Raw genomic sequence first — 24,384 nt, 5'->3', positions numbered from 1 at the left:
CTTTATTTTTGCATTTTATATATTTCAATACAACATAAAGAGCATAGTAACCGGTGCCTTTGTTACAATCAAAGAATGTAGGTACACAACCATCCCTCCAGTATATCGGAATAATCTCTCTGGCTGTCAATACATAATGTAATTTATACCGATATGGACCCAAACCAAGGTACACAAAAACTTCTGTTCATGCATATATGGTGAGGTCAATGTCACATTTAGTTCTGATGTTCCTCGTCTGATTCCAAATCTGTTGCAACATATTCATTAGAGGCGATTAACATTGCACCCCATGCCTCCAAATCCTCTGCGACTTTGAAGTCTGTGCAAGAGAGCTTCATATGCTGTTTGCTCAGCAATACCCCGATTCAAACACATCTTTTACCCATAAACTCACACTTGGGAATCTTGGACCCATCCATCCTATCGTTCACCTTTATTTCGCAATTGAAGGAGTTTATATGATATCCTGCGCCGCTTGGGTCTCCTGATCTCCTCCTCCCCCCCTCCCCCCCTAGAGACACGGACAACAATGCCCACTAAGTCAGACAGAAGGGGTACCACCAATGCCCAGAATTTTTATATCTCAACACCGTGCCATGCAAGATAGAAGAAAGTGGCCCCATCTTCCCTGTAGTGCGGACGACATGCCCCTCTTCTTGGGTCAATGCTATTGAGCCTGGCTGTTGTCATGTAAGTACAGTGTACGGTCTGAATAGTCGAAATGGATACGTTTAAACAGATTATTGGAAGACACCTGTTTTACTAGATTACATGAATGATTTCAATCCGCATCTTTAGAGGCGCTCCTAATTCCATCTCCCATGCAACTCTCACCATATGATCTCTATTAATTAGTTCCTAGCAGAGTGCCCTGTAGAAGAGGGAAAAGAGGTCTACCGTCCCCCCATCGGAGTAAACCGTTGAGTGTGTGTTGTGAAGGTGGTTACACTGCTGGGTATGTACTCCAGAGCTCCTTCATCGTATAATCCAATTTAGAAAATGTTAAAGAATTGTTCCTGCTCCACTTCGAATGTATCCTGTGCCTCATGGAATGTGATTAAAGTTTCCCTAGGGTAAAGATCCTCTGCCACATGGCAGCCGCCCACCCACCTGTCCATGGACATATCCCAGTCGATAGGAATTGAAGGGCTTAAAGCCCCAAATGGATAACGCCGTTCCCTCTACCATGCCTTGGAGGAGTTGCGTCTTAGTTACCAACTTTAACTAAGATCTACACTAACTAAGATCCCCACTCTGGGCAGTGAAGAAATTGAAACCAAAAACCATTTGTCCCAAGTAACTTGAGCCTCCACCAACAACATGAAAAATAGTAAGAAATCTCAGATTGAATACGGAATTCAACTGTTCAGTAATCCCACAAGTGAACCAAGTCACAAGAATGCCAGTGAACAGCAAGATATAAGCAGACAAACTGCATGCCATGATCGTGCCCATCATGTAGCACTTAGAGTGCAAATATACTTGGTGCCAGTGCTTTTATTTTTTTACTTCGTAGATAGCTAAGCAACTACAACTCTGCAGCAGGAAAGTGGCTACAACTTTGCTTTTGGAACGCAGAAAGCATGTGGCTCCAAACACTACACTTATTCCAAATGGTCAGATGCACTGAATTCAAGTTAATCTGCATCACCTGCAGGAACATTGAGGGCACAGACTATTCAAGCGAAGGTCAAAAGCTACTCACAGAAAAGGATGCTTATTAGACTAGTACAACAATTCCAGCAACAAGAACGGCACTGAAGCAATTGTATTTCCTGTACAAGCGGCAACGTTATGAATCTATCACACATCAATGACAAAAAAACTTCAAAAGTATGAAAAGTTCAGGAACGAAGACCTGGCTCTTTCTACACTAATGATGTAGAATCACGATACTGTTTTTCCTCTGTAAGAAGTGAATAATTAAAGAACAGCTTTAACAATAGCTGGAAGCACAGCAGGGGCTACATCTATGACCGCTTACAAAACAGCTGTAACTACAGCTAGCACAACGATAGGGATATCAGCAGCAACCTCCACTTTTACCACAGCGAAGACCCGAGTTGCCATTTAGAAAGAGAATACCAGTAATAAAATAGAACAATAAAAGTAACAACAGCTGTCAGCACAGCAGAAAGCACAAGAGCACCTCACCAAACCTACTAATGAAATGCTTTACTTTAGCACTGCTCTACTATAAACAGTATTACATGGATGTGACAAATAACTACTATCTGGGAAAAGTCCTTGTCCCAACTAGGACTAAATCCAGAGACTCTGCAGGATACACCGTCTGTGTCAGATATTCATGCTACAATAGAGACTTACTTGGAAAATAACTGGGGATCAACAGGTAACAGAGCAAATGAGTTGGGATATTTGAAGGTGGGTTTAAGGAGAGAATGTACGAATAAGCTATACAGGTGACAATTAAAACATAATGCAACAAGAACAACGGCTGGCGCAACTACAGAGACAAGATCTTGTGGAGTGGTGTGGCTCACTGGTTAGAGGCGGCAGACACGTAAGCAGAGAAAGGCCCGGGGACAATTCCCGACACGGCAGGGTCGTGGACCAGGGTCAAAACGGACTCGATAATTCTCGCCTGGGTGCCTACTTTAACCAGGGAACACACTCGGCAACTCCGGGCATTAAGCTTGCCTCATCTCTACAACGGCCCCACACAGACGCTGGGGATGCCTGGTTTCACCTTGGAGATACCCAGAAAGGGACCATCTCACAGGGAAAACCAGGACGGGTTCCCCAGCGGTCTTCAGCACCAGGATACTCCTTGGAGTCGCAGTGCGCTTTACAAGTATACCACACATTTACACATTTACACACGTTGGGGACTCATTACAAAGGGGGTATTAATACCAGAGTGAAGGGGAGCTGGGGGGTCTTGGGATGCACCAGGCAAATTTGCTCACAGTGAATATAGACAAACTGCATGGGGATGGATAAAGGTCTGGGAGACTTCTTGTTTGGTTTTTGAAAAGAGAACGACCTTCAGCTTGGATACTGATCCTGGAAAACCTGGATTAAATACTAGCAGTGACACAAAGGGGATTATTGATACCAACTCTCAATATGAAACAAACTTGTATGAAAGACAGGCGTCAAACAATGAGGTGGTGCTGTGGGAGTTTTCTGGGGTTTGAACAGATACCAAAACTTAGCAATGGTCAGACTACTGAACTGGATTTACATCTCCAGAATGAAGAACAACAAGTGGCCAGTACCCAATACATTCAGATTAACGAAAAAGCATTTTACATAGGAAACTGAAAATATATGTTGGTAGTCCTGAACAGGATGGGTTTCAGTCCCAATTATCTTAGCTGGGTAAAATATTAAGACAACTAACTTACCATATGAGTGTATTCTAGAGGCCAGATATATCAGGTGGACCGCAGAAAGAGAAAGTAAGCTAGGCTGTTGCTGTCACCATTGCTATTCACCCCTGATCGTTCAGGCACTGGCAAAATATTTCAGAAAGGAGATGCAAGATTGAGCAATTAAGATATTGGATATAAACACACACAGTATCCTTGTATGCCAACAATACTCTGCTGATGCTGCATAGAATACTCCACATATTTGACTTCTACCGTAAATACTAAGGGTACACAATAACTGGGACAAGTCTCTCATATATGTGCTCCATGGTGAAGGCCCACACCTCCCCAGGATATGTGCCGCTCAGGTGGTGACAGATGGGTTTAGATTTCTGGGAATTTACATCAAAATGGAGCCAAATATATTTTATGAAGGTAACTCGGAGCTCCCACTGTGGTGCCTGAAAGGGTATGTACAACACTGGTCAGACCTGCCCCTGTCCATGCTGGGAAAGACCTCATTGTTCAAAATTATGACACTGCCTCGTTTTCTTTATATTCTCCACAAACGCTCCATACCTGGACCCCCACCCAATACTTCCTTGACGTTTATGCAGTTGTCCAAAGGCTCCTCTGGGATAGGATATCATTACTAAAATTGACAAGGGGATGGTATGGTGGAGGAATAGCATTCCCGGCCCTTCCATATTACTGAGACGCCCAATTTACGGCAGTGAATGACTGAGTCCACCTCACACATGATGAACCCGCGTATAGACACAAGCCAGGTTCTGGGATCTAGGCCTCATCACAGCCAAGCGGCTACTCACCAAACACTGGAAACGGAGGGAGCCACCGATCCCTAAATACTGGTATGCTTCCTTCACTAACTGGGCTAGGGCAGAAAGCGTGGCACTACATCGAGAGGAGATAGCAGGCTTAAGGCAATTCCCAATCGCACAACTCTGGGATGATATCATGAGATCCCTCCAGAAGGAGGGCGCGACCAGAGGATTCATATAGGGATCGCCACCAGCGAGGTGACGCAGATGGGACAGATGTGGAGACGCCACGGACGCAGATAGTGCTTCCCCCTCGCGACACTCACACACTCGGAGCGCTGGGGGATGTGGTGCTTACAGACGGGTGGAGACTTGCCTCCTCCCCAGCCGCCCTGACAACTGACAAACGACCATACCACACGTCCGACGCGCTGACCGGAGGTCCGGACAGCCACCCACGCAAAGACATCAGAGCATGTCATGTTACGATTATCTTCCTGGCCCCCTTTCATGGCATCGCTCCCTTAGGTACACTCTCCCATCCCACCCCCCCTCCCACATAACCCCCCCCGTTTATCTGTTTTGGATTCTTGTCTCCCGTATATAGCCCCCATTTTCCTCACACACCTCACCCAGGAGGCACACTTGGACACCCGACCGGCCACGAGGTCTGGCGCGGGTCGTGTCTCCCCAACTTACAGTTAGGCTATAACAGTTATCCGTAAGACGCATCACACACTGCATTGATAGTCCGTGGAGCTCTGCCGTCCTTAATGGATGGAGTGACTCGCGGCGAGGATAGACCGCACACGTGTAACAGATACATTTATTCCGTTGACACGCGGCAGAGGTCTATCCGTGACCTTTATGGGTTTCAGTACTGTAGACACTGGAATGTTACTTGACGACACGGCCAACAATGTGGGACACACCGATGAGAACTGTTCAGCTTATAGAGTTAAATTGTTTCCTTATAACCTGGTAAAATAAGAAGTCCTTTAAATGTACAATTGAACTATGAGCACCCGTGCTACGAAGGATACCATTAATGACCTATGTTCCGTGGTCATAGATGTGGGAATGTATACTTATCTTTTGCACCTCTCTATTCTTACAATACATCGTAATGTTGCGGCCGGCCCCAAGGGTTGTAGGCTGCGCTATGTGTACTGCTCGGCTGATTACTAATAAACGTCTTACAAAAAAAATTAAAAATGATGAACCCGCGTATAGAATGGATAGGCGAAATATGAAACCAGTGGGTTACCTCTAAGCCATCTATGGAGGTAAACATAATATAGTGTTGCTCACTCCAACCTCATTGACAATTAAACTTTGGCACACCACATTTACAGCGCTGGGATGGCGGTACAGAATCACCCAGGCAACACCGCTGTGGGACACAGCACATTTGGGCCTACTAGGTAAACACCAGGACTTAGCAAAATGGGCACTAACTGGCCTTTCACAAGTAGGGGATTTATGAGGAGGTGACTTACAACAAGAATATCAATTGGCACTCCAGGAGACCTACTGTTACCTTCAGATTAGACATGCCCTGCTGGGGGCGATAGAGAGGGGAGGAACTCCCCGAGGCCTTCCCATTGGAAGATAGACTGCTTGAGGATTATATGCATAAAAAGGCGATTTCCTTGAACTATCGCAAACTCATAAATAACTTCCCTGATCCCCTAGTTAGGCTCTGTGAAAGGTGGGTGGAAGACTTGAGACAGCTAGAAGACGATGAATGGCAGGAGGCATTGGCATCCCCCAGAGAAGTAGCCATCCGCTCTCACTTCAGATTAGTGCAATTTAAGATTCTCCACAGGTCCTATCATAATGTACCACACTGGTCAGGATGGGAAGAGCTGAGTCGCCATTGTGCCCTAGAGGGTGTGCTAGCCAGGGCACATTTTTCCACATAGTGTGGGACTGTCCGGTACTCCAGGCTTACTGGGGCTGCAGTGGTATACTGTATCATGGAACTGTATAACAGGAATAGGACGTCCTCCGCAAAATGGAGCCTATTGAATACACGGGAGGTGATGGACCTGACCACTACGGATCGGCTCTTAGTTGCGATAGGCTTTATGGCCAAATAAAATATAACTAGAATGTGGAGAGATACATCCGCCTGATGCAAGGTGAGGGGAAGGCAGACATGGACCGGTGTATGCAGGCAGAAAGGGTGCTCTATGAGGGCAGGGGATGTCCCCATAAATGGAACAAGATCTGGGGGAGGTGGAAAGAAACTGGACTTTTGTGCTCATCTGTTAGTAGGGTCAATCCAATAGACTTAGAGTGACTGTTATACGACAGACCCTGCTGCTGTGGCATTGCTGGATGGGTCTGTTGGGCTGAAAGTTATAAGTGCTTGTGGGAGCGCAGGCTTGATAAACAGGCGTGGAGGCTGCAGTAGAGGTTTAACCTCATGCGTGCGGCGCATTTTCCCGCCGTATGCTGAGTTTTTTTTAAACCCGCGGTTCATGACGAGCTCAGCTCGTCATGAGCGTACGACAAGCATATCTCATGACGAGCTGAGCTCGTCATGAGCGTCGAAGGGGTTAACAGAAAGTGGTTTATTAATAATAGGGTGAGATGTAAAGTGTTGTGAAGATTGTCCCAATTGTTGTTGTTCTTCTTCTGAAATGAAATGAAATGAAATTAAATTTCTTAAGCGCATGGCTGCCCAAGAGCGTCCCAGCGCTGATACACCCAGCTAGCTTCCAAGATCCTCGGACAACGGAACTCATATTCCTGGTGGGAAAAGTAAAGTCTTTAAGGATTTCCGAAACTGAGGATTCCTGTGATGAGCTGGAGGGAGTTGATATGGGCAAAGCTGTTGTCTTGCTCTCTGGCTCCTCTGGACCGAGATGGTCTCCCCGGAGGCTCATAGGAGGATAAAAGAAACAATAGAGGAACCGTAAGAATGGGGTTCTAAGGTTAGGGTTTGTTCTCCCTTCATAACACCTTTGTGCTATGTCTAGGTCGACCGTTCAGTGTAGAAGGATTATGAAGAAAAGAGCCTAAACAAAAGTAGTTCAGAATGAGAGGTTCAAGGGGTTTTGAGGTATTACGTGCCTAAGAAAGGTGATACAGAGTGCACAACCGTATAGTAGAGACCGACGACAAGTAGTATTCAGTATTCACCATAGACTGGTATGAAATGTATTTAGTAAGAACCTTCTGCCAGCAATACACACGTTGTGCCCCTCCCGCTTTGTTTAACAAGCAAGGACCTTCCGGCAACAATTTGCACCCTGTGCCCCTCCCGCTTCTTTTCTGTCTCCCTCGGGTCCCGCGTCTTCTCTGTCTCCCTCGGGTCCCGCGTCATCTCGGTCGTCCTCTCCACTCCGGCGATCTCTTCCTCCTTCCGCGCCAACTCTCGCTCACTTCACCCTTTGAACCTGCCCCTCTTTCATTGGCTCGCGTTCGTCTCTTCCGGTGTGCGGGGGCGGAACTTCCGGGTCATGCCTGTAGTTGTCTTCCTCCTGTGGAAACACGGCAGATTAACCTAGACGTTGTAGTCCATTGGGGCGTTTGACATTGCAATCGTAACCGTAGGTCCCCCCTCGACGCTACTCCGGTGAGTGTCAGGTCCTTCTCACAGTGCTGTATCAGATTTATTTATTGATATAATGTATATGTCTATATCGTGCGCCGTGAAGTGCAGTCATTGCTGTGTTGTGTTTATTCACTGCAATAAAAAGAGTTTAAAAAAACCAATACTCTGCTATATCTGGGACAAAATTAAGTCTCAGTCATTAGGCTGTTTTATGAGTCTGAGAGTCTCCGAAATGTGTTTGGATTAACAAAGACAAGACAGTTCAAGTTTGGTAAGGAACACTCTAAATGAGCTGCCTGCAGTGGGCCTACTGTGAAAAGTAGACAAGTTCAGTAATTTGTTAATTCAGATAGCGCCATACAACTGACAAGCAATAATCTTATAACCTGGAGAACAGACCTGTAAAACCCTGCTTCGTCAGCCCTATTCTGCAACACACATGATGAAGGCATTGGTTTATGAGACCTACAATTATACTAAATAGCAGTGCTGCTAGATGGTGCACTGAGAAAAATAATAGGCAGATGCCATTACTTGCAGGATCGCTGGGAAAGAGAAACTCCCAGTGTCTGATGAGGGGCGGCCATCCACCTGACGGATGACCACATGTTGGGCAGCAAGTAGAAGTCGCATTGAAATGGCAGCCAGGAGAGTTATGGGACGCCTACTGTTCGCTCGGTCCCTGCAAGTTAGGTGATTGCAGCCATCTGGACAAATAAATTGGGACATGTTACTATGTCCCAATGGCAAGTCGGAGGTTGCAAGCCCCTGGGCAACATGTACACAGCCAAGGCGTTTATAACTTTTAAGGAGGCACACAAAACATTTGGAACAGGGCCAGAACAATTTCCTCAATTAGCTAAATTAACCAAGACAATCAGGGGGACCTTGTGTGACTTTTCTGCTACTCCGGCAACCTCTGAGACAGTGGAAGTATTAGTTAAAACAGGATCTGGAAGTAGGCTGGCCTCAACTATATTTTGCTTTGAAGAAAGATATAAGGAATACACCCCTGAAGGCATGACAAGCATAGAACAGTTACATACAAGTGACCCTGGTGGGTAGTCTGCAGCACAGGCACAGAAAACTAGCAACACCAGGTTCAAGTAAAAAAATGTAATTTCCAACATTCACCTATCTCACTCCCATAAGGCTGAATAGAATATACTTGAATAGAATTTTAGGGACAGAAATCCATGTGAGTTTGTGACACAAACTTTGATGTTTAAGAAAATCAACACCCCCTCAGCAATACATTCCCACACCATGGAAAAATTACGAAATTAACAACAAGGGAAGGAGTAAAATTATTGTATAGGGTGGGACAGGATACACCCCCCCACCCCCCGAATCCAATAAATAAAAATGGGAGTGCAGAGAAAGACGTTTTACCATGTGGGAAAATACTTCCCCCAGGAGAAAAAAACAAATGTTTTAACAAGTTAATTTGCACTATTTATGCACTCTCTTGTTTGAGCAAATATATACTTGTGAATTTGCTCTTGCAAAAATGGTGTCAACAATGGTTGCAGACCTACTTCTATAAACACAGGGGGGGGGGAGCACACTGCCTCTCATCCCAGCACAGTTTCCCCCATTGCATCCTGGTAAATGCAGTACGCTTACTTTCAAAGTTGCTGTAGTCTTTCACCAAAGTTGGTGCAGGTAGTGCTGCTATCTCTAGACACGTATTTCTGGGTTTAGCCCGTCATCAGTAGATGTAGTAAGGAGCAGAGAAAAGTCATCAGGGGTTGCTGAAATGGTGCCCAAGTCATCACAGGTCACAGTACCTGTCCACAGGCTTTTCTCTGCTCCTTGCTACTTTTTGCTCTCCACTGATGACGGGCTAAACCCAGAAACATGTGTCTAGAAAAACAGCACTACCTGCACCAACTTTGGTGAAAGACTACAGCAACTTTTAAGTAAGCGTACTGCTTTTACCAGGATGCATGGAAGTGTGCTCCCTCCCCCCCATATTTTGTAGTGGGGAGGAACGCGGGGGACAAAGTTGGGGAGGACGAGAGGCAAAAGAATGTACCCTCTCTTTTGTCAGTCGCAGCGCCATGGACTCAAAGCACTAGTGATTTGATGTGCCAATGGCGCTGCCCTGGACCTGTGAACTTCCCTTTTGTTGTGAAGCAAACGTCCAGGAATCTTTTCTCTCTGCACTGCCAGCCATGGCTGCCTGCAGTCTGCACTTCCAGGACAAAGAAACAGAGGTAGTTTATTGATTGCTGACTGCATTCTGCCCCTCCTCAGCCAGGACCCTACCTTATTTGACTATTAACTAATTCAGCCACTCAAAGGCCGTTTTGTTGAAATGTTTTTGAGCAGCTGAACCTAGTCTTGGAACATGAGAACAATTAGCATCAGATATGTTTAAGCACACATCTTGTCAGATTTATTAATCTGTTCTAATATTTACGCAAATAATTTAAATACCACTGTTTTGTCTTATTTCTTTCATAGCGCTATTCAACCCAATCCAGGGTGTCGGAACGCTTTACATTACACATACACATTATACACTGACAATAAATCATGTGTGGGTAAATCAATTTACAGGATGTGCTATATAAGATAGTGAGGGTTACAAGGTGTAGTAGTCACATGTTTCCTTCTCTGTGCTATAGTAGATGGATTATAATTTATGAACTGCAAGTAACTAAAGGATTTCTGGGTTGAAAGCAATAACCCACTTACCCATCTCCATAATATAAAAAGCTATAATCTGTGCGTCACATGATGTTCTTTGTGGAAGACATATTAACCCTCTATAATACTTTGATTCAAAACTGGCACTAGACAAAACACCTGTCCGTCCAGCAAGTGCATTAACTTCCAGTTATCTTACCATTAATTTTATTTCCTGAGATTGACTGGGTACATAAAAATCTATGCCGCAGGTGCTTTAAGATATTTTAAAATGCAGACTTTGCAACCAATTAAGCAGAACAGATACGTTTTGCCTTGTTGCCAATTTCTTTCATGCAGAGTTTTAATAAATAAATGTATAACTGGAGGCCTAGTTCTTGCACCGGTGTAGCATCACTTTTTTGGCACAACTTGGATGCAAAATCTAATTTGTTAAATATTGTTAATGCGCTCAAATATTCTCAGGATAGTCCTGCGTAACATATGTGAGGTCTGAGAATCTGGCGTCATTTTTTGTGATATCTCTTCGTGTAAGGTCATGTGCGATGTCACACGCGGTGTTACATACTGACTAACTTGGTTAGTGCCCCACTTCATTTTTTAGGACTTGTACCCTGGTTGGAGAAGTATAATGGAGAACTGGTGTTGCTGGTTGTATGAGGCAGAAGTGATGCACCTTGCACTAATCCAGGCAACGCTTATGGTGGTGTTAGTGGTCTTTAATAACCATAGAAAGCTCTCAAAGTGGTAGCTGTGGGGTGGAGCCTTCAGGCTTATCTTGAAGGAATGTAAAGCAGCTTGTATTACCACATTTAATTGACAGTGTAGATTAGATTGACAGTGCAGATAAGATGAATAAGAACCTCTCAGTGTTTATAAAAATAAGTCTATTTATTATGCAACACAATCACTAACACATTGGTATATCTCCAATCCGGAGATATCAATAATACACACAAGACTACTTCAAAATAATCAGGTAAGTAGCACAAATAAACCCAAGCCTCCAATGGGAGACCAAACCATATACTAAGAAAGTGGAATGCGACCTGCAAAGGAGAACAAGACTTGGACCAGAAGACTCAGAGGAGCCGGGGGCACAAGTAACCACCCATGGTATGTACCCAGGAACCCCACAGAGGCTGTGTGCAGAGTGGAAATACAGCTGCATGCCCAATGTAAGTCAACGGAGAAGTTGCAGTTTTAAAGCAAAAGGACCCTTCCCAGAAGATCCCGTAGAAACCCTTTAGAAGACAGGAGGTTGGAAAGCCATACCACCCATGGATGCCCCAGGTACAAGAATACATGCACCAGGGAATTCGGGTGCACTGGGGTGAAGAGGCATCTGAATCTGCCGTAGACGACAATGTTAGACCTCGATGAAGATGCCTCTGGAGAGGTCGGTGAAGGAGTACGGTGGAATCCAAGAGCGGTTTCTTGAAGAGGAGAAACTGCAAGCAGAGTGGAAGAGTCTATGCCACTCTGAAGAGACAAGGAAGCACAAAAGCACAATGCCCACCGACGTTAGGAGATTCAAGATTGAAGACTGAGACCTTGTCGCTGCAGCTGTGAGAACCAGGTGATGAGGAGGAGGAGGAGGACCAGGAGCCATGCACAAGCTGTCCCATATCGGGTATCAGTGTCCAGGTGGTCGGTTTCTAGCAGGAGCACTAACCAGCCTTGGTAGCCGCAATTGGCATGGAAAGCGAAAAGATGCAAATGTTGGGACCAGCAAGGTCAGAGGGACTCACCAAGTGCAGGAGAGTCAGAAGAGGCCCCAGGCAAGCAGGGGAGCCAACTGATGCAAAGTACAAACCTCGGGAGGGCCCACAGGCTGAAGGAACAGGAGCCCCAAGAGGACCTCAGGCAGCTTGCCAAAGATGGAGACCCACAGTAAAAGATGGAGCCCCACAGTGCAGCAGATGCAGGAGGACGCTGATCTTCAAGGGAAGAGGTGATAGACGCTGGAGCTTCTTGTGGCCCGAAGATCTCTGGAGTGCAGAACCAACAAGCCTTGGCAATGGCAAGTCGGTGTAGTGCACAGGGGTTTGGTTCCAGCGGCTCCAACGAGTAATACGGTCCCTAAAATTGCAAACAAGACAGCAGGCCTCTAGGGAGCTGCAGAACCACCACCTGTGTTGCTGGGCCTCGGGAGGTCCGTAGGATGACATGAGACGCAGATCGGCAAGCTTTCTTGAGTTGCCTGCAAATGCAGGGGAGTGACTTTTTCACTCCAAGGGAGTTTACTTTGGATGTCTTTGATGCCCACAGGCCTTCTGGAGAACCTAGATGAAGCACAAATACTGAGGACACAGAAGACTTTAAGAACAGCGAGATCAGGACCAGCAGGAATCTTCCTTGATGCAGCCTTCGTTTCAGTCCAAGTCCAACGAAGTCCAAGTGTCGAGACGATCAAATAGTGTCTTGAGGATAGTCTTGTTCCACAATGAATCCGAGGACGCACCCATAGGAATACCCCCCAAGTACCTTAGGAAAAGGGTTGAACTTCTCGGGGGTCTCTCCTAGAGGAGGGGCTGGACAGAGGGAAGGGAGCTCCCCTGTCTTTTGTCCAGTTTTGAACCAGAGCAGGAACCAAGGATACCTGACTGGCTCAAACTGGAGTATGCAAGCAGGGCACCAAATTTGCCCTTCAAAGTAGTCTGGTGGAACTGGAAAGCACTCCCACCCCGCCCAATACACTAAGTCCTGTCTGGAAGGTGATCACAGCTCCCTGTGACGGGAAACCTATTGTTCTACCTTCCCATGCCCAAGTTCAGCTCCGCAGCAGGAGGGCTGAATCGGGTCTGTGTTAGGCAGCAGCACTAGCTTGCTGGAAGACCCTGAAAGGCTGTTACCGGGAGTACAGCGGGGGTCCCCTAAGGAGCCCCCCCAATACATGGGATGATACTTCAAGCACCGGAATCAGTGTTGGGGTGTGATTCCAACATGAAGGATACCAAACATGACCAGGTTCGATGCAGCCATTATATAGTTAGACATCTCGTAATGACTGATGTCCAATATATACCTTAAAATGGCTGAATGCGCTTACAAAGCCTGAAGAATCGACTCCGGAGTTTGGATGGGTGTCCTGCTCATGCAGGGGAACCCCCACACTTGTAACCAAGCAGCCTGCTTACCATAGGGGTGACCTTTAGGTTTTACGTGCAGTGACCTCAGATATAAGGAAGCTTATATCTGTCATGAGATGCACAAGAACCGCAACTGCAATGGCAGGCCTGTAGTCAGAGTTAAGTGGACTCCCATGGGTAGAACAATACATGCTGCCTGCGGCCATGGAAGACCCCTGATGTACCAGGGACTTACAAGGGTACCTCAGTAGCCAACTGTGGATGTACCAAGGTACTTAGCATACCCTATTCAGGGGAGAGAGTACAGTTGCTGGGGTTCTGATTAGCGGGATCCAAGCAGATTACAGTCAAAACACACTGACACCAGGCAAAAAATGGGGGCAAACATGAAAGCAGATCCTACTTTCCTACAAACACCCCTCCCCCCGAAACATAAGGACATGAGAATAACCTTGCCCAGTTGAGTCTTCATTTTCTAAGTGGTTATATTTGGAAAGTCCATCTGCGTTGGCATGGTTACTCCCAGTTCTATGTTCCACTAAATGTATACCCCCTGTACTGAAAAGTTTGGGATTTTCACCCTTCATCTGTTTAAGCCATAAGAGGGCTTATTGTCTGTGTGATAAATGTAGTGAGTGTCAAACAGGTATTGCCTCAACTTCTTCAAGTTCCAGACCACAGCTAAGGCCTCCTCTCAGGTGCTGACCAGCACATCTCCCTGGCGGTCAGCTTTCTGCTTATAAAAGCTACTGGTTGATCCTGGCCCTCTGCATTAAGCGGTGACTATACTGCACATATCCCTATCTCAGAAGAATCTGTCTGGACAATGAATGGTTTGGAGTAGTCGGGACTATGCAGAATTGGAGCAAAGCACATGGCTTGCTTCAGTTCATCAAATGCATTCTGACAGCTAAATGTCCACTGAACTTTCTTAGGCATTCTTTTGGAGGTGAGATCATTAAGGGATGTTGCAATGGATCCATAACCCTTAACGAATCTTCTGTAGCACCCAGTCAGGCCCAAGAAAGCTCTGACCGGAGTCTGATTAGTAGGAGAAATCCAGTCCATGATGGTCTAATTTTTGTACTCCAGTGGTTGAACTTGGCCTCCACCTACAAAGTGGCCCAAGTACACAACCTTGCTCTGTCCTATCTGGCAATTTGTGGCCTTGATACTAAGGCCTGTCTTGTTGAGGGCCTCAAGTACATCTCTGAGCTGGAGCAGGTGTTCCTCGTAGGTGGAGCTAAAGACAGCAATATCTTCTAGATATGCTGCAAAATAGGCTTCCACACCTATTAAGACTTTATTCACCAGCCTCTGAAATGTGGCATTTGCATTTTTCAAATCAAAAGACATCACAATCAATTGATAATGCCCACTGGGGGTTGAAATGCTGGTTTTGGTTTGGCATCCTAATAAAATCTGATTTGCCAAAAACCAGCAGTCAGGTTGTTAGATTAAGGGGTCTCTAGTTGGCACAGGTAGGTACGTGTGACAAATAGGGACCCTCTCCTCTAGTCAGGATAAGGGGATTACACTCCTAAAATAACCTCTGCTCACCCCCTTGGTAGCGTGGCACGAGCAGAAGGGCTTTACTTTACAGAGGTGTTGTAAGTTAAGCAGTTGTGACCACATACAGTAACCCAGTGGCAACACTACAAATGGACACCACACAGGTTTTATATAAAAAAATAAGTAGACTTTATATAGAGTTACCACAAGACCATAAACAACAAAAATACACAATAAGATTACTTTAAGATGGTAGATTTAAGCTTAGTTCAATTCAGTTCTTAGATGAGACACTGCGTCAATGTACCTTAGGTTGCGTTGCGCTTCCACGACAAGCAATGTCGCAGCGATAGGAAATGCGGCAAAGTTCAATTGCAAAGAAATAAAGACGTGAAGATCTTCCAGATGCGGCACGCTTCTCGGGGATGCGAGAAGTTCTCGGTTCGAAGTGTGGACTGCAGGGGCGACAGCCTTACGATGCGAAGGCAACAGCTCCAGCGGCGACGCTCTTCTCCCACGATGCATGAAGCTTCGCTCGATGCGACAACTACAGCGGCAACATCCAAGATGCGACGGCAGCATCTCTGACAGCGGCGCGCTTCTCAGGGATGCGAGGTGCTCTTGGTCGATGCGGTGCAATGCGACAGTTCCAGCGGCGACACCCTCCTTCGGCGTTGAAACGGCAGGCACAGCGACGGCGACACGCTCCGACCTCGTTGCAAGATTCTTCTCCTGATGCAGTGCGGCAACTACAACGGCGACACCCTCCTTCGGAGTTGCGATGGCAGCAGCAGCGACGGTGACACGCTTCCTCTTCGTTGCGGCACGCTTCTCTCCGATGCAGTGCAGTGCGACAGATCCAGTGGCGACACCCTCCTTCGGAGTTGCTACGGCAGGCACAGCGGCGGTGACACGCTTCTTCTCGTTCAGTCGCGCTTCCAGCTCCTTGCAACACGCAGTCCCTCAGAAGGCCCAAAACAGCAGCAGGCACTTCCAAAGAACTCTGGGGAGCTGGGGTGTCTGTTGTCCCTGAGTCTTTAGCAGGAGGCAAGCTCTTTTCCAAGCCCTTGGAGATCCTTCACAAGTTGAAAGCAAAGTACACAAAGTTCCTTTCTCCTTCCTTTGGCAGTAAGGCAACCACTGCAGGCCAATCCCCCAAGCAGCACTTCAGCTTGGGAATAATCTCTCCTCAGTTTCCTCTCCTCAGTAAAGGTTTCTTCTTGTAGTCCAAAGTGATCTAATTTCATGGGATCAGGGTCCTAATATTTATACCCCAAAATCCTTTGTTCTCTGAGGGGAGATGGGGCTTTGCCCAGTCCAAACCAGTTCTGAAGCACTCTGTTTACCAGACTTCTCTTTTCCTTTCACAGTGCAGGGCATGCACATCAGACGCCCCACAGGAGGTGGAGCCAACATTGTAGAAGTCAAGTACAGTCCTGGAGCACTTTGTTTACAGGACTCTTTCTCTTCTTTCAGTGTGCAAGGCCGCTCCCCAGGGGGTGGAGCCAGCATTGTGGAAGGCAGGCACAGCCCTCTTCAAGGTTCAGGTGCAACTCCTCCCTCCCATCTAGATGCAGATCTCTCTATTCACTACTGGGTGACTCAGCCGGTCTCCTGGAATTCCCCAGCCCTGTCACTCACAAAACCAGACAAAGGAATACACAACCTAGCAGAGGCAGGTATGAATGGTTAGACAAGCAAATACCTACTTTCTAAAAGTGGTATTTGCAAACACAGAATATTAAAACCAACTTCACTAAAAGATGTATTTTATTATTCTGAAACCATGTTCTCTGAGACAGTTAAGATAATAAAATGTAATAAATCTAACAGCCATTCTGGCCTATAGAGAACAGGTAGCCTTGCAATAGTGAACAACGAAAATGGCTGTAATTCACTATTAGGACATGCCACACACATCAGGGCTTGTCCTACCTTATGCTTACAATGCACCCTGCCCTTGGGCTTACCATAGGGGTAAGTAATATGAAAAATAGGGAAGGTTGAGGGACTGGCAAGTGGGTGCACTTGCCCAGTCAGCATGACAGTACCAGACTGCACGCAGGCTCTGCAATGGCAGGCCTTATACATATTTTACAAAGCTGCTTCTGTTGGTGGCACAACCAGTGCTGCAGGCCCATCAGCAGCATTTGGATTTACACGCCCGGGGGTCTGAAAAGTAAACCAAATAGCCAAACATGGAACCACTGATTAATACATCAATTTACAATAGGGAGCTCTTGCACTGTGGCACTGGATAGCAGTGGCACAGTGCCCAAAGCATCTAATACCAGCAAAAATACAAGAGGCAACAGCAAAAAATGGAAGGGAGACCCACCCCAATGGTGCCAGGTCTAACACAGGTCAATTGTATTGAGATATTTGGCAGAGGCTAAAGTATTAATCAGCTCATCCTATAGTCTGCATGGCGGCCTCTATAGTCAACACAAAACCTCATCTCTCTTACCATCCTGGTTGTGAGGTTTTGGTACAAGGAATACAGGACTAGCCCAAGACCTCTTTAGGGAACCCAGCCCTGGAAAAGATTCCCAGGACGGCCCCGGCCACTATAGGGGCTGGAAAGGTCCAAAGGGGAATAGCTTCTGGATATCTAGTGGCATGGCCCATCACCACTAAGATAAAACTATGACCAGTTGCTGTTGGAGGGTGTAAGGGATCTACAACATCTATCCCGACCCTCTCAAAGGGAACCCCAACCACTGGTAGTGGGATTAAGGGGGCCTTTGTAGTGCCACCTGACTTACCACTCATTTGGCAGGTGACAGAGGAGCGACAAAATTCATTGGTGTTTTCAGACATGTGGGGCCAATGAAAGTGGGGGACAATCCTGTCCCAAGTCTTGCTTTGCGCAAGATGTCCTACAAGGGAAATGTCACGTTTCTCAGGCAAAAGGAAACCCCTGAACTTCTGAGCTATGACTAACCTCCTGGTGGCACCAAGCTTGGGGTCTATACTTTCAGAAACCAGGAGTAGTTTGTCCCAATAAGTCTGTGGGACTTCCTGACATTCCCAGTTTCCTCAGAATTAGCTTCCTGCCTGAGTTGCTCAAGAGAGGGGCAGGCCTTCTGCTCCACACTCAAGTCTTCCTTGAAAGGTCCCTCTGCCCCCAGTAGCTCTGCCTGGTCAGGCCAAAGCTCCTCTGGGACAGTTCCTTCACAGGAATGGAGATCATCTCCCTCAGGAGGCTGATTCTCACTGGAAGTCTGAGAGGATGATAAATCTTTAACCTTCCTGCATCTTTTGTGCGCAGGCTGAGCCGGTATTTCGAGATACAGGAGAGCTCCCTCAGTGCCTAACGTCTTGGCCTGAGCCTTAGTGACAGTAGAGACAGGCTGAAATTCCCATAATTTCTGAATGAATCGTGAATTCCACTCAGACCTGGATGAAGTTTCTAAATCATTACCCAGTAGACAGTCCACAGGTAGGTCTGAGGATACCACAACTCTCTTTGGGCCAGCTTCCCTTCCCCAGTTGAGACTGACAACTGCCATGGAATGATATGTCTCGACATTGCTAGCATTGGTCACTTGGTAAATCTGACCAAGTGGAGTCTGCTCAGGAGACACAGGTTTCTCTGTCACCATAGTGACACTGGCACCTGTGTCCCTGTAAGCTTCAGCTTCCTGGCCATTAATGAGAGGCTATTGTCTGTATTTAAACATGTTAGCTGGACTTACCATAAAGGTGGCAAGCTTAGTGCCACCATCACAGACTACAACAGCCTGAGATTGGGTGTCCTAACGAGGCCAGATCCCACTTCAGTACCCAAGGTTAACCCAGCTAAACTCTTGGGGGCACTATTAGTACCAGTCCTATTGCTAGGGGCAGTAGAAGGTGTAATAGTAGTATCATTGGTGCTACAATTCGAGCAACTGGCATCCTTTGCCTTATGGCCTTTTTCATTACACAAATAGCACCAAGGTTTCTTGTTAGAGGGGGAAGAGGATCCATCCGCAGGGGAAGATTTTTGGGGACCTTCAAAAGACTCTTTAGATTTCTCACCACCTTTCTCTCGTGCCTTAGAAGAATCTGGCTTCTTATATTCACCACCACCATGAAACGTTTGTTTCACCCTGGTGCGGACCCAGTAGTCTACCTTCTTTCCCAATTCAGTCAAGAGTTTGTCTCTATCTTTGTTAGCAAAGGAGAGACACAGGATAGCTGCCCACTGCCCTTGAGGAACCTTCTGAACTTTACAGGCTCTATCGAAAGCAGCAATTTACCTATGTATGTCATCACCCTCCTGGTAAGGAGGGACTAATTCTGCTCAGGTTCCTGGTGTCCAAGGAGTGTTCTCCAACTCTAGGTTCACTAGTGCTGCCACCATGGGATTCTAATCCCAAATTCTTCATAGCTCTCTAGACTTCTAGGGTTTCCTTATCTAGGGCCAACTGTTCCATCTTGATTCTGAGCTTGTCTCTCTCATATTTGAGCAGGTGATATTCCCTTTCTAAAGAATCCTTGCTCTTAGACTATTGTAGTGGCAGAGGAGGTTAAATTAACTGAAGAGGACCTGGACCTCACCAGAACCCTTTATACCCTCCCTGAAGGAATAAAGGGTGTCCTACATTTGGGGCCTCCCTCTGTGTCACTTGAACTATTGCCTAGGGGGCTAGAATTCTCCAGTAAGGGGTCTTCAGACTCCGCCTGGACATGCTCAGAAGCAGAGTAATGGGTGTTGGACACCCCTGTCTCACCTTCTTGACCATCACAACCCATTTCCAAGTCAACCTGCCGATCTGACCTTTGTTCTTGGTAGCAATAACTATTCCCCAAAGATGACTTCACTGTCAATGCTCAACTCTCCAAATGTCACTTGTAAATAAATCATCATAGTCTTGAGCAAGGCCTCCACGCCTTTAATCATTGTTTCAATTAAATGCTCAATATTTAGGCTCAAATAATCCTAGCACAAGGCATATTTGCTAGTTTTGAGCATTTTATAGTTTATGTGAGCTTCCCATATTACAACGTTTTTTGCTCTAGTGCATCCCACGCACAACTCATTTGTGACCTTCCAGCATCTGTATTAATTTGTAAGCTTCACAGACAAACACTGTTTCTGATGTTCATCACCAAGACCTCATATCTGCACATCTCACTATACCCATCTTCATTGAGCATCCCATATGGGTCTCTCACAGCAGGCATTTTTTACATTGGTAAGCATCTCTCTTCCACACAAACACTGTACATCTCATTTTTGGGAGCATCCCACAGAAAGCTAATTCCTATTGCAAATTTATCCCATAGGGCTTCTTTTATTTTTGTGCAAGATAATGCGGTTTGAATGCCCTCTACACTCATATCATCATCTGCAATAATGCTTCTCATGTATTAGATAATAAAAAAGTGTATTTATTGTGTTATATACTATGTGATGCATTAAGTGTTTCTCCACTCTCCAGTAACAGGAATGCAGGCGACAAACTTCAAGTGTTTCGGAAACTATTCTCCCTCTCCTTATTGTGCCCTGCTAAACTAGGGGTTTTCAAAAGGGATTCGAATGACTTAAAAACTCAAACAGACACACAGAATCCTATATCATACTATTAGACCTGCCAGCTTAGGGTGGTCATGCCACAAACTTGGTGCCTGCCTACCTCCTCTTTTTGCGGATTCTTTTTGTTGGCCTTTGGGCTCTGAGCACTTTACCACTGCTGACCAGTGCTAAAGTGCATGTGCTTCTCCCATAAACATTGTAACATTGGTGTATTCACAACTGGCATATTTACTTTACTCATATTTACTTTACTTGTACGCACCTTGTACAGTGGTATACCATATGCCCATGCCCTGTAAATTAAATGCTAATAGTGGGTCTGCAGCACGGATTGTGCCACCCGCACAAGTCGCCCTTTAAACATGTCTTAGGCCTGCTACTGCAGAGCCTGTGGGAGCAGTTTTACTGCCATGTCGACTTGGCATTAAAAACCCTTTGCCAAGCCTTAAACATCCCTTTTATTAAACATACGTCATCCCTAAGGTAGACCCTAGGTAGCCCATAAGGTAGGGTACTAAAAGGTAGGCCAAGCGTACTTTTAAGTTTTGCATGTCCTTGTAGTGAAAAACACAGTTTATCACTACTGTGAGGACTACTCCACTCAAAGATTAAGATTGATACTGCCTTAATACCCACTTTTACGCTGTAATTCCTGGTTAGAAAGGAGTAGCTGTCTCATTAATTACATCTTGGTATGACTATGTTAAATCCTCTTTCCTGGTAAGGATGGATTTCATATTACTATTTTAGATATGCCACTTTTAGAAAGTGGCCGTTTCTCTAATCTTACAGCTCTGGGTACCTGCAGCCTGTCTCCAATACACTTAAAAATTAGTCCAACTGCATTTTGAGGTTTAGGAATGTCACGAAGAACATGCAGTTTATTCTTACTATTTTTACCTACCTTTCTTGGTTATAAATAAATAAATAATTCATGACCATGTAAGATTCAAAACATGCTTTTTCACATTTGGTCTAATTACTTTGTGAATGTAAATAACAATTACAGCATACTTGCAAAATGTGACTACATGCCTGCCTTTATCCGGGTTTCAATACAGAACTATGCGATTATATTAGATTAATAAAGCGTCTGGCTCTCAGACAGTGGGCGATTCGTATCAGGGTCACTGCAAAGTCCAAAAGGTTATCCTTCTCCCCCCCCCACCCCCAAATATTTAGTTTTGCATAAGCCCCTGCTCACAGCAGCAAAATGACAGAGAGGAGTGATCCAAGAAACCTGCTGCCTTCTCCAGTGTCTTCCATTCACTACATCTGGCGTTAGTCTCCCAGAACAAACAGACAGCCTTAAGGCCTACATCACTCCAGCTTCATTAACGGACCCAACAAGTGGAATGTCTTAACCTGCAATTAATGCTGCCCTCTCTAGTCAGTAGCTTCAGCTCCCTGGCCCCAGTACTCTGACTGATGGGCTTCTCAAACTACAGTGCTGGATCCGTTTTTAGCACTAGTGGGGGATTACATGTACTAAAAACAAGAATAACAAGAACAACCTGCGTAGCAGTGTATTAACACACTTCTTCCCTCTAAACCATTGCATACCAGTTATCACAATCAATGTGCAACTACACAAAACTATAATTATGGAATAAAATGAACACTCCTTAGGCTGATTCAATTAAGGTATTATGGGATTGGACCCTTTAAGTGTGTTTTAACAGTTTCCGTTAGCAGAGTTTTGGAAACTTTTTGTTTTTAGATGATATATTAAGGCTGCTTAGTTGATCAATGAAGACAGTAAATCATGGTCCTCATGTTCAGTCCTGACAGAATTGGCACTGAACAGAAACACTGGACAATTGCTTCACAAGATCACCTTATGCAAACACTTCATATTGGACCATAAGTGAAATGTGGAGAGATCCAAGTGATGCTTTACATTGCCCACAACTAAAAAAATATATATTTTCTTTTCAGAATAGTCAAATGATCAAAAAACACATGAAGAAGTTGTCTAATGTATATAAATGCTGCTACAGAACTATAATACAACATACTGTTAAAATTAAAAAGCGCAAACATTTTAGAAAATATTAGTAAAAGCCTTGTTGCAAGCAGATTAATTTTAGGTTGCTACGGTATGGAAGCTACCTAGGAGAGCGACCCAAGCCAGCATGAAATCTATTAGCAAATAATAATCCAGGATTATCATACCTTCACAGCGCTTTCGTTTAAGACATGGGGCTTCTGCACTCTCTGCACCTCCTCTCCAACTGAACAAGAATGGGAGGGAGAGGGAAGGGAGGTGGTAGATAACTGACAAAGTAAAGACAATGAACTTAACTGTACATTTCGAAAAGGGTTCTAATTTGATTAACTTCTAAATATTAGCATTTTAAAAAACAAAGTAACAATATACAATTCATGATGTATTTTAATTTTTTAAGAATGCATACAGATAATGGTCATAAATGTGCCTTGATCGCAGAGATTGAGTCTTAAAACAAAGCAATTCTAGAAAGCTGAATATTTCCACATGAATAAACCATAACATTTAACCAGCTGCACAAAACAAATGACGGATGACTCAATTGCTGAAGAAATAGTTGATTTTTTTTAAAAGAGGTTACAAACGTGCAGGCCAGTATGCACTACTGTAATTAAGTATTCAGCTGTACACTGCTTAATACCAAGCATGTTAAAAAGGCCACATCGGCGGACACTGAATCGGCATCACCAAAAATCTCTCCACATTAAACAAAAAATGATAACCGCAGTGAGATAGGCCAATAATTACACTAATGGTTACTAGGCAGTTTCCTTGCTGGTCACTGACCCTTACGGCTGGTGTCCTTGCACACTGGGTAGTGCTGCACTGAAACTGAACCTGCCCAGACTCCCTTTTAGAAATTTGACTCGAGGCAGTATGCTCCAGCAGGCAAGGCTTAGTCAAAGTTGAGATGTAGGTCTGGAACTCGGCAACGTCATGAATCAATCACATAGAAAAAAAAAATCTGTATTCAGTATTAGTATTAGTATTCAGCCATTGTTAAACTCTGTAAAATTAGGTGTCCATTTACTATTGAAGAAGGCACACCCTGCTCTAAGGTCTGAGGGAAGATAGTTCGGTGGGTTTCAAACAAAACTGCACCCAAAGCCAAATGTTTGCCACATGAAAGGCTTAATTAGAACCACAACCATGGAGACCGTTAGAATGGCACAGGTAATTAACAAAAGTCTTTGATCAACTGGTGTCCATTGTAGAGGTCTTCTGACTCTGGTGTCTATGAAACGAATATCTAACACATACCATTCAATGGAACCAGTAACTCAAATGGTCTTGGTAAATGTCCAGAGTACTCGGAAAATGGATAGCATCACAGTTGGTAACTAGGTTTCCTTGCACATCTTCAAAGGAGGATTTATTTTGAAAATAGCTGGACAAGGGCATATTTTTACGAAGTCGGGCAACCAGGGAATTGAGGTCATGTAATGGATGGGGTAGAATTTACCAGTAGCGTGAATACTGTCGTTTCAGGTTAAAAGGATGCCAAAACCTTTAACAGAGTAATTGCATAATATTTTCCATATTTTTCTTTGTGTCAAGCTCACAAATTGCATTACAAAAACTTATATTACAAAAAAATTATAATTTTCAAACAAATCTTCCATCTTGGTGTTCTCATGGATTATAGAGGGTTCCGAGTCAGTTTTGGGAATTGCAATGTTCTCACGCAACACTAGACAAGAAGGGGTAACGGAGTAAGTGAAAAAGGTATTTTTCAAGAGGTAAGAATTTCAGGATGCGTTTCAACTGAGTGAAAGTTACCTAGTCTCGATTATTCAGGTAGAATTTCATAACTGAGGCACATGACCTTAGACGGCTTGGGCGTCGGAGTATGTTCTATTGAAGTGCTGGACAGCAGACGAAAATTTGCTTGGCAACTAACAC

At 45.1% G+C, this 24,384-nt stretch overlaps 1 protein-coding gene across 6 annotated transcripts in view; it reads right to left on the bottom strand.

Annotated features, from left to right (window-relative positions):
• DDHD1 (DDHD domain containing 1) overlaps positions 1 to 24,384 on the bottom strand; it is a 466,403-nt gene that overhangs the window by 322,818 nt on the left and 119,201 nt on the right. For 3 of the 6 annotated variants that reach the window (XM_078659828.1, XM_078659829.1, XM_078659832.1), the window contains exon 3: positions 22,647 to 22,748. The exons of the other annotated variants lie outside the window; for them this stretch is intronic. In XM_078659828.1, the coding sequence (XP_078515954.1) occupies positions 22,647 to 22,748 (102 nt within the window). The remainder of the gene's footprint in view (positions 1 to 22,646; positions 22,749 to 24,384) is intronic. 6 annotated transcript variants of the gene reach the window in all.

This window comes from Lissotriton helveticus, chromosome 9, assembly GCF_964261635.1.
Source record: "Lissotriton helveticus chromosome 9, aLisHel1.1, whole genome shotgun sequence".
Lineage (NCBI taxonomy): Eukaryota > Metazoa > Chordata > Amphibia > Caudata > Salamandridae > Lissotriton > Lissotriton helveticus.
Note: the sequence above shows the minus strand (reverse complement) of the source record. Positions and strands in the feature narration are given on the sequence as shown.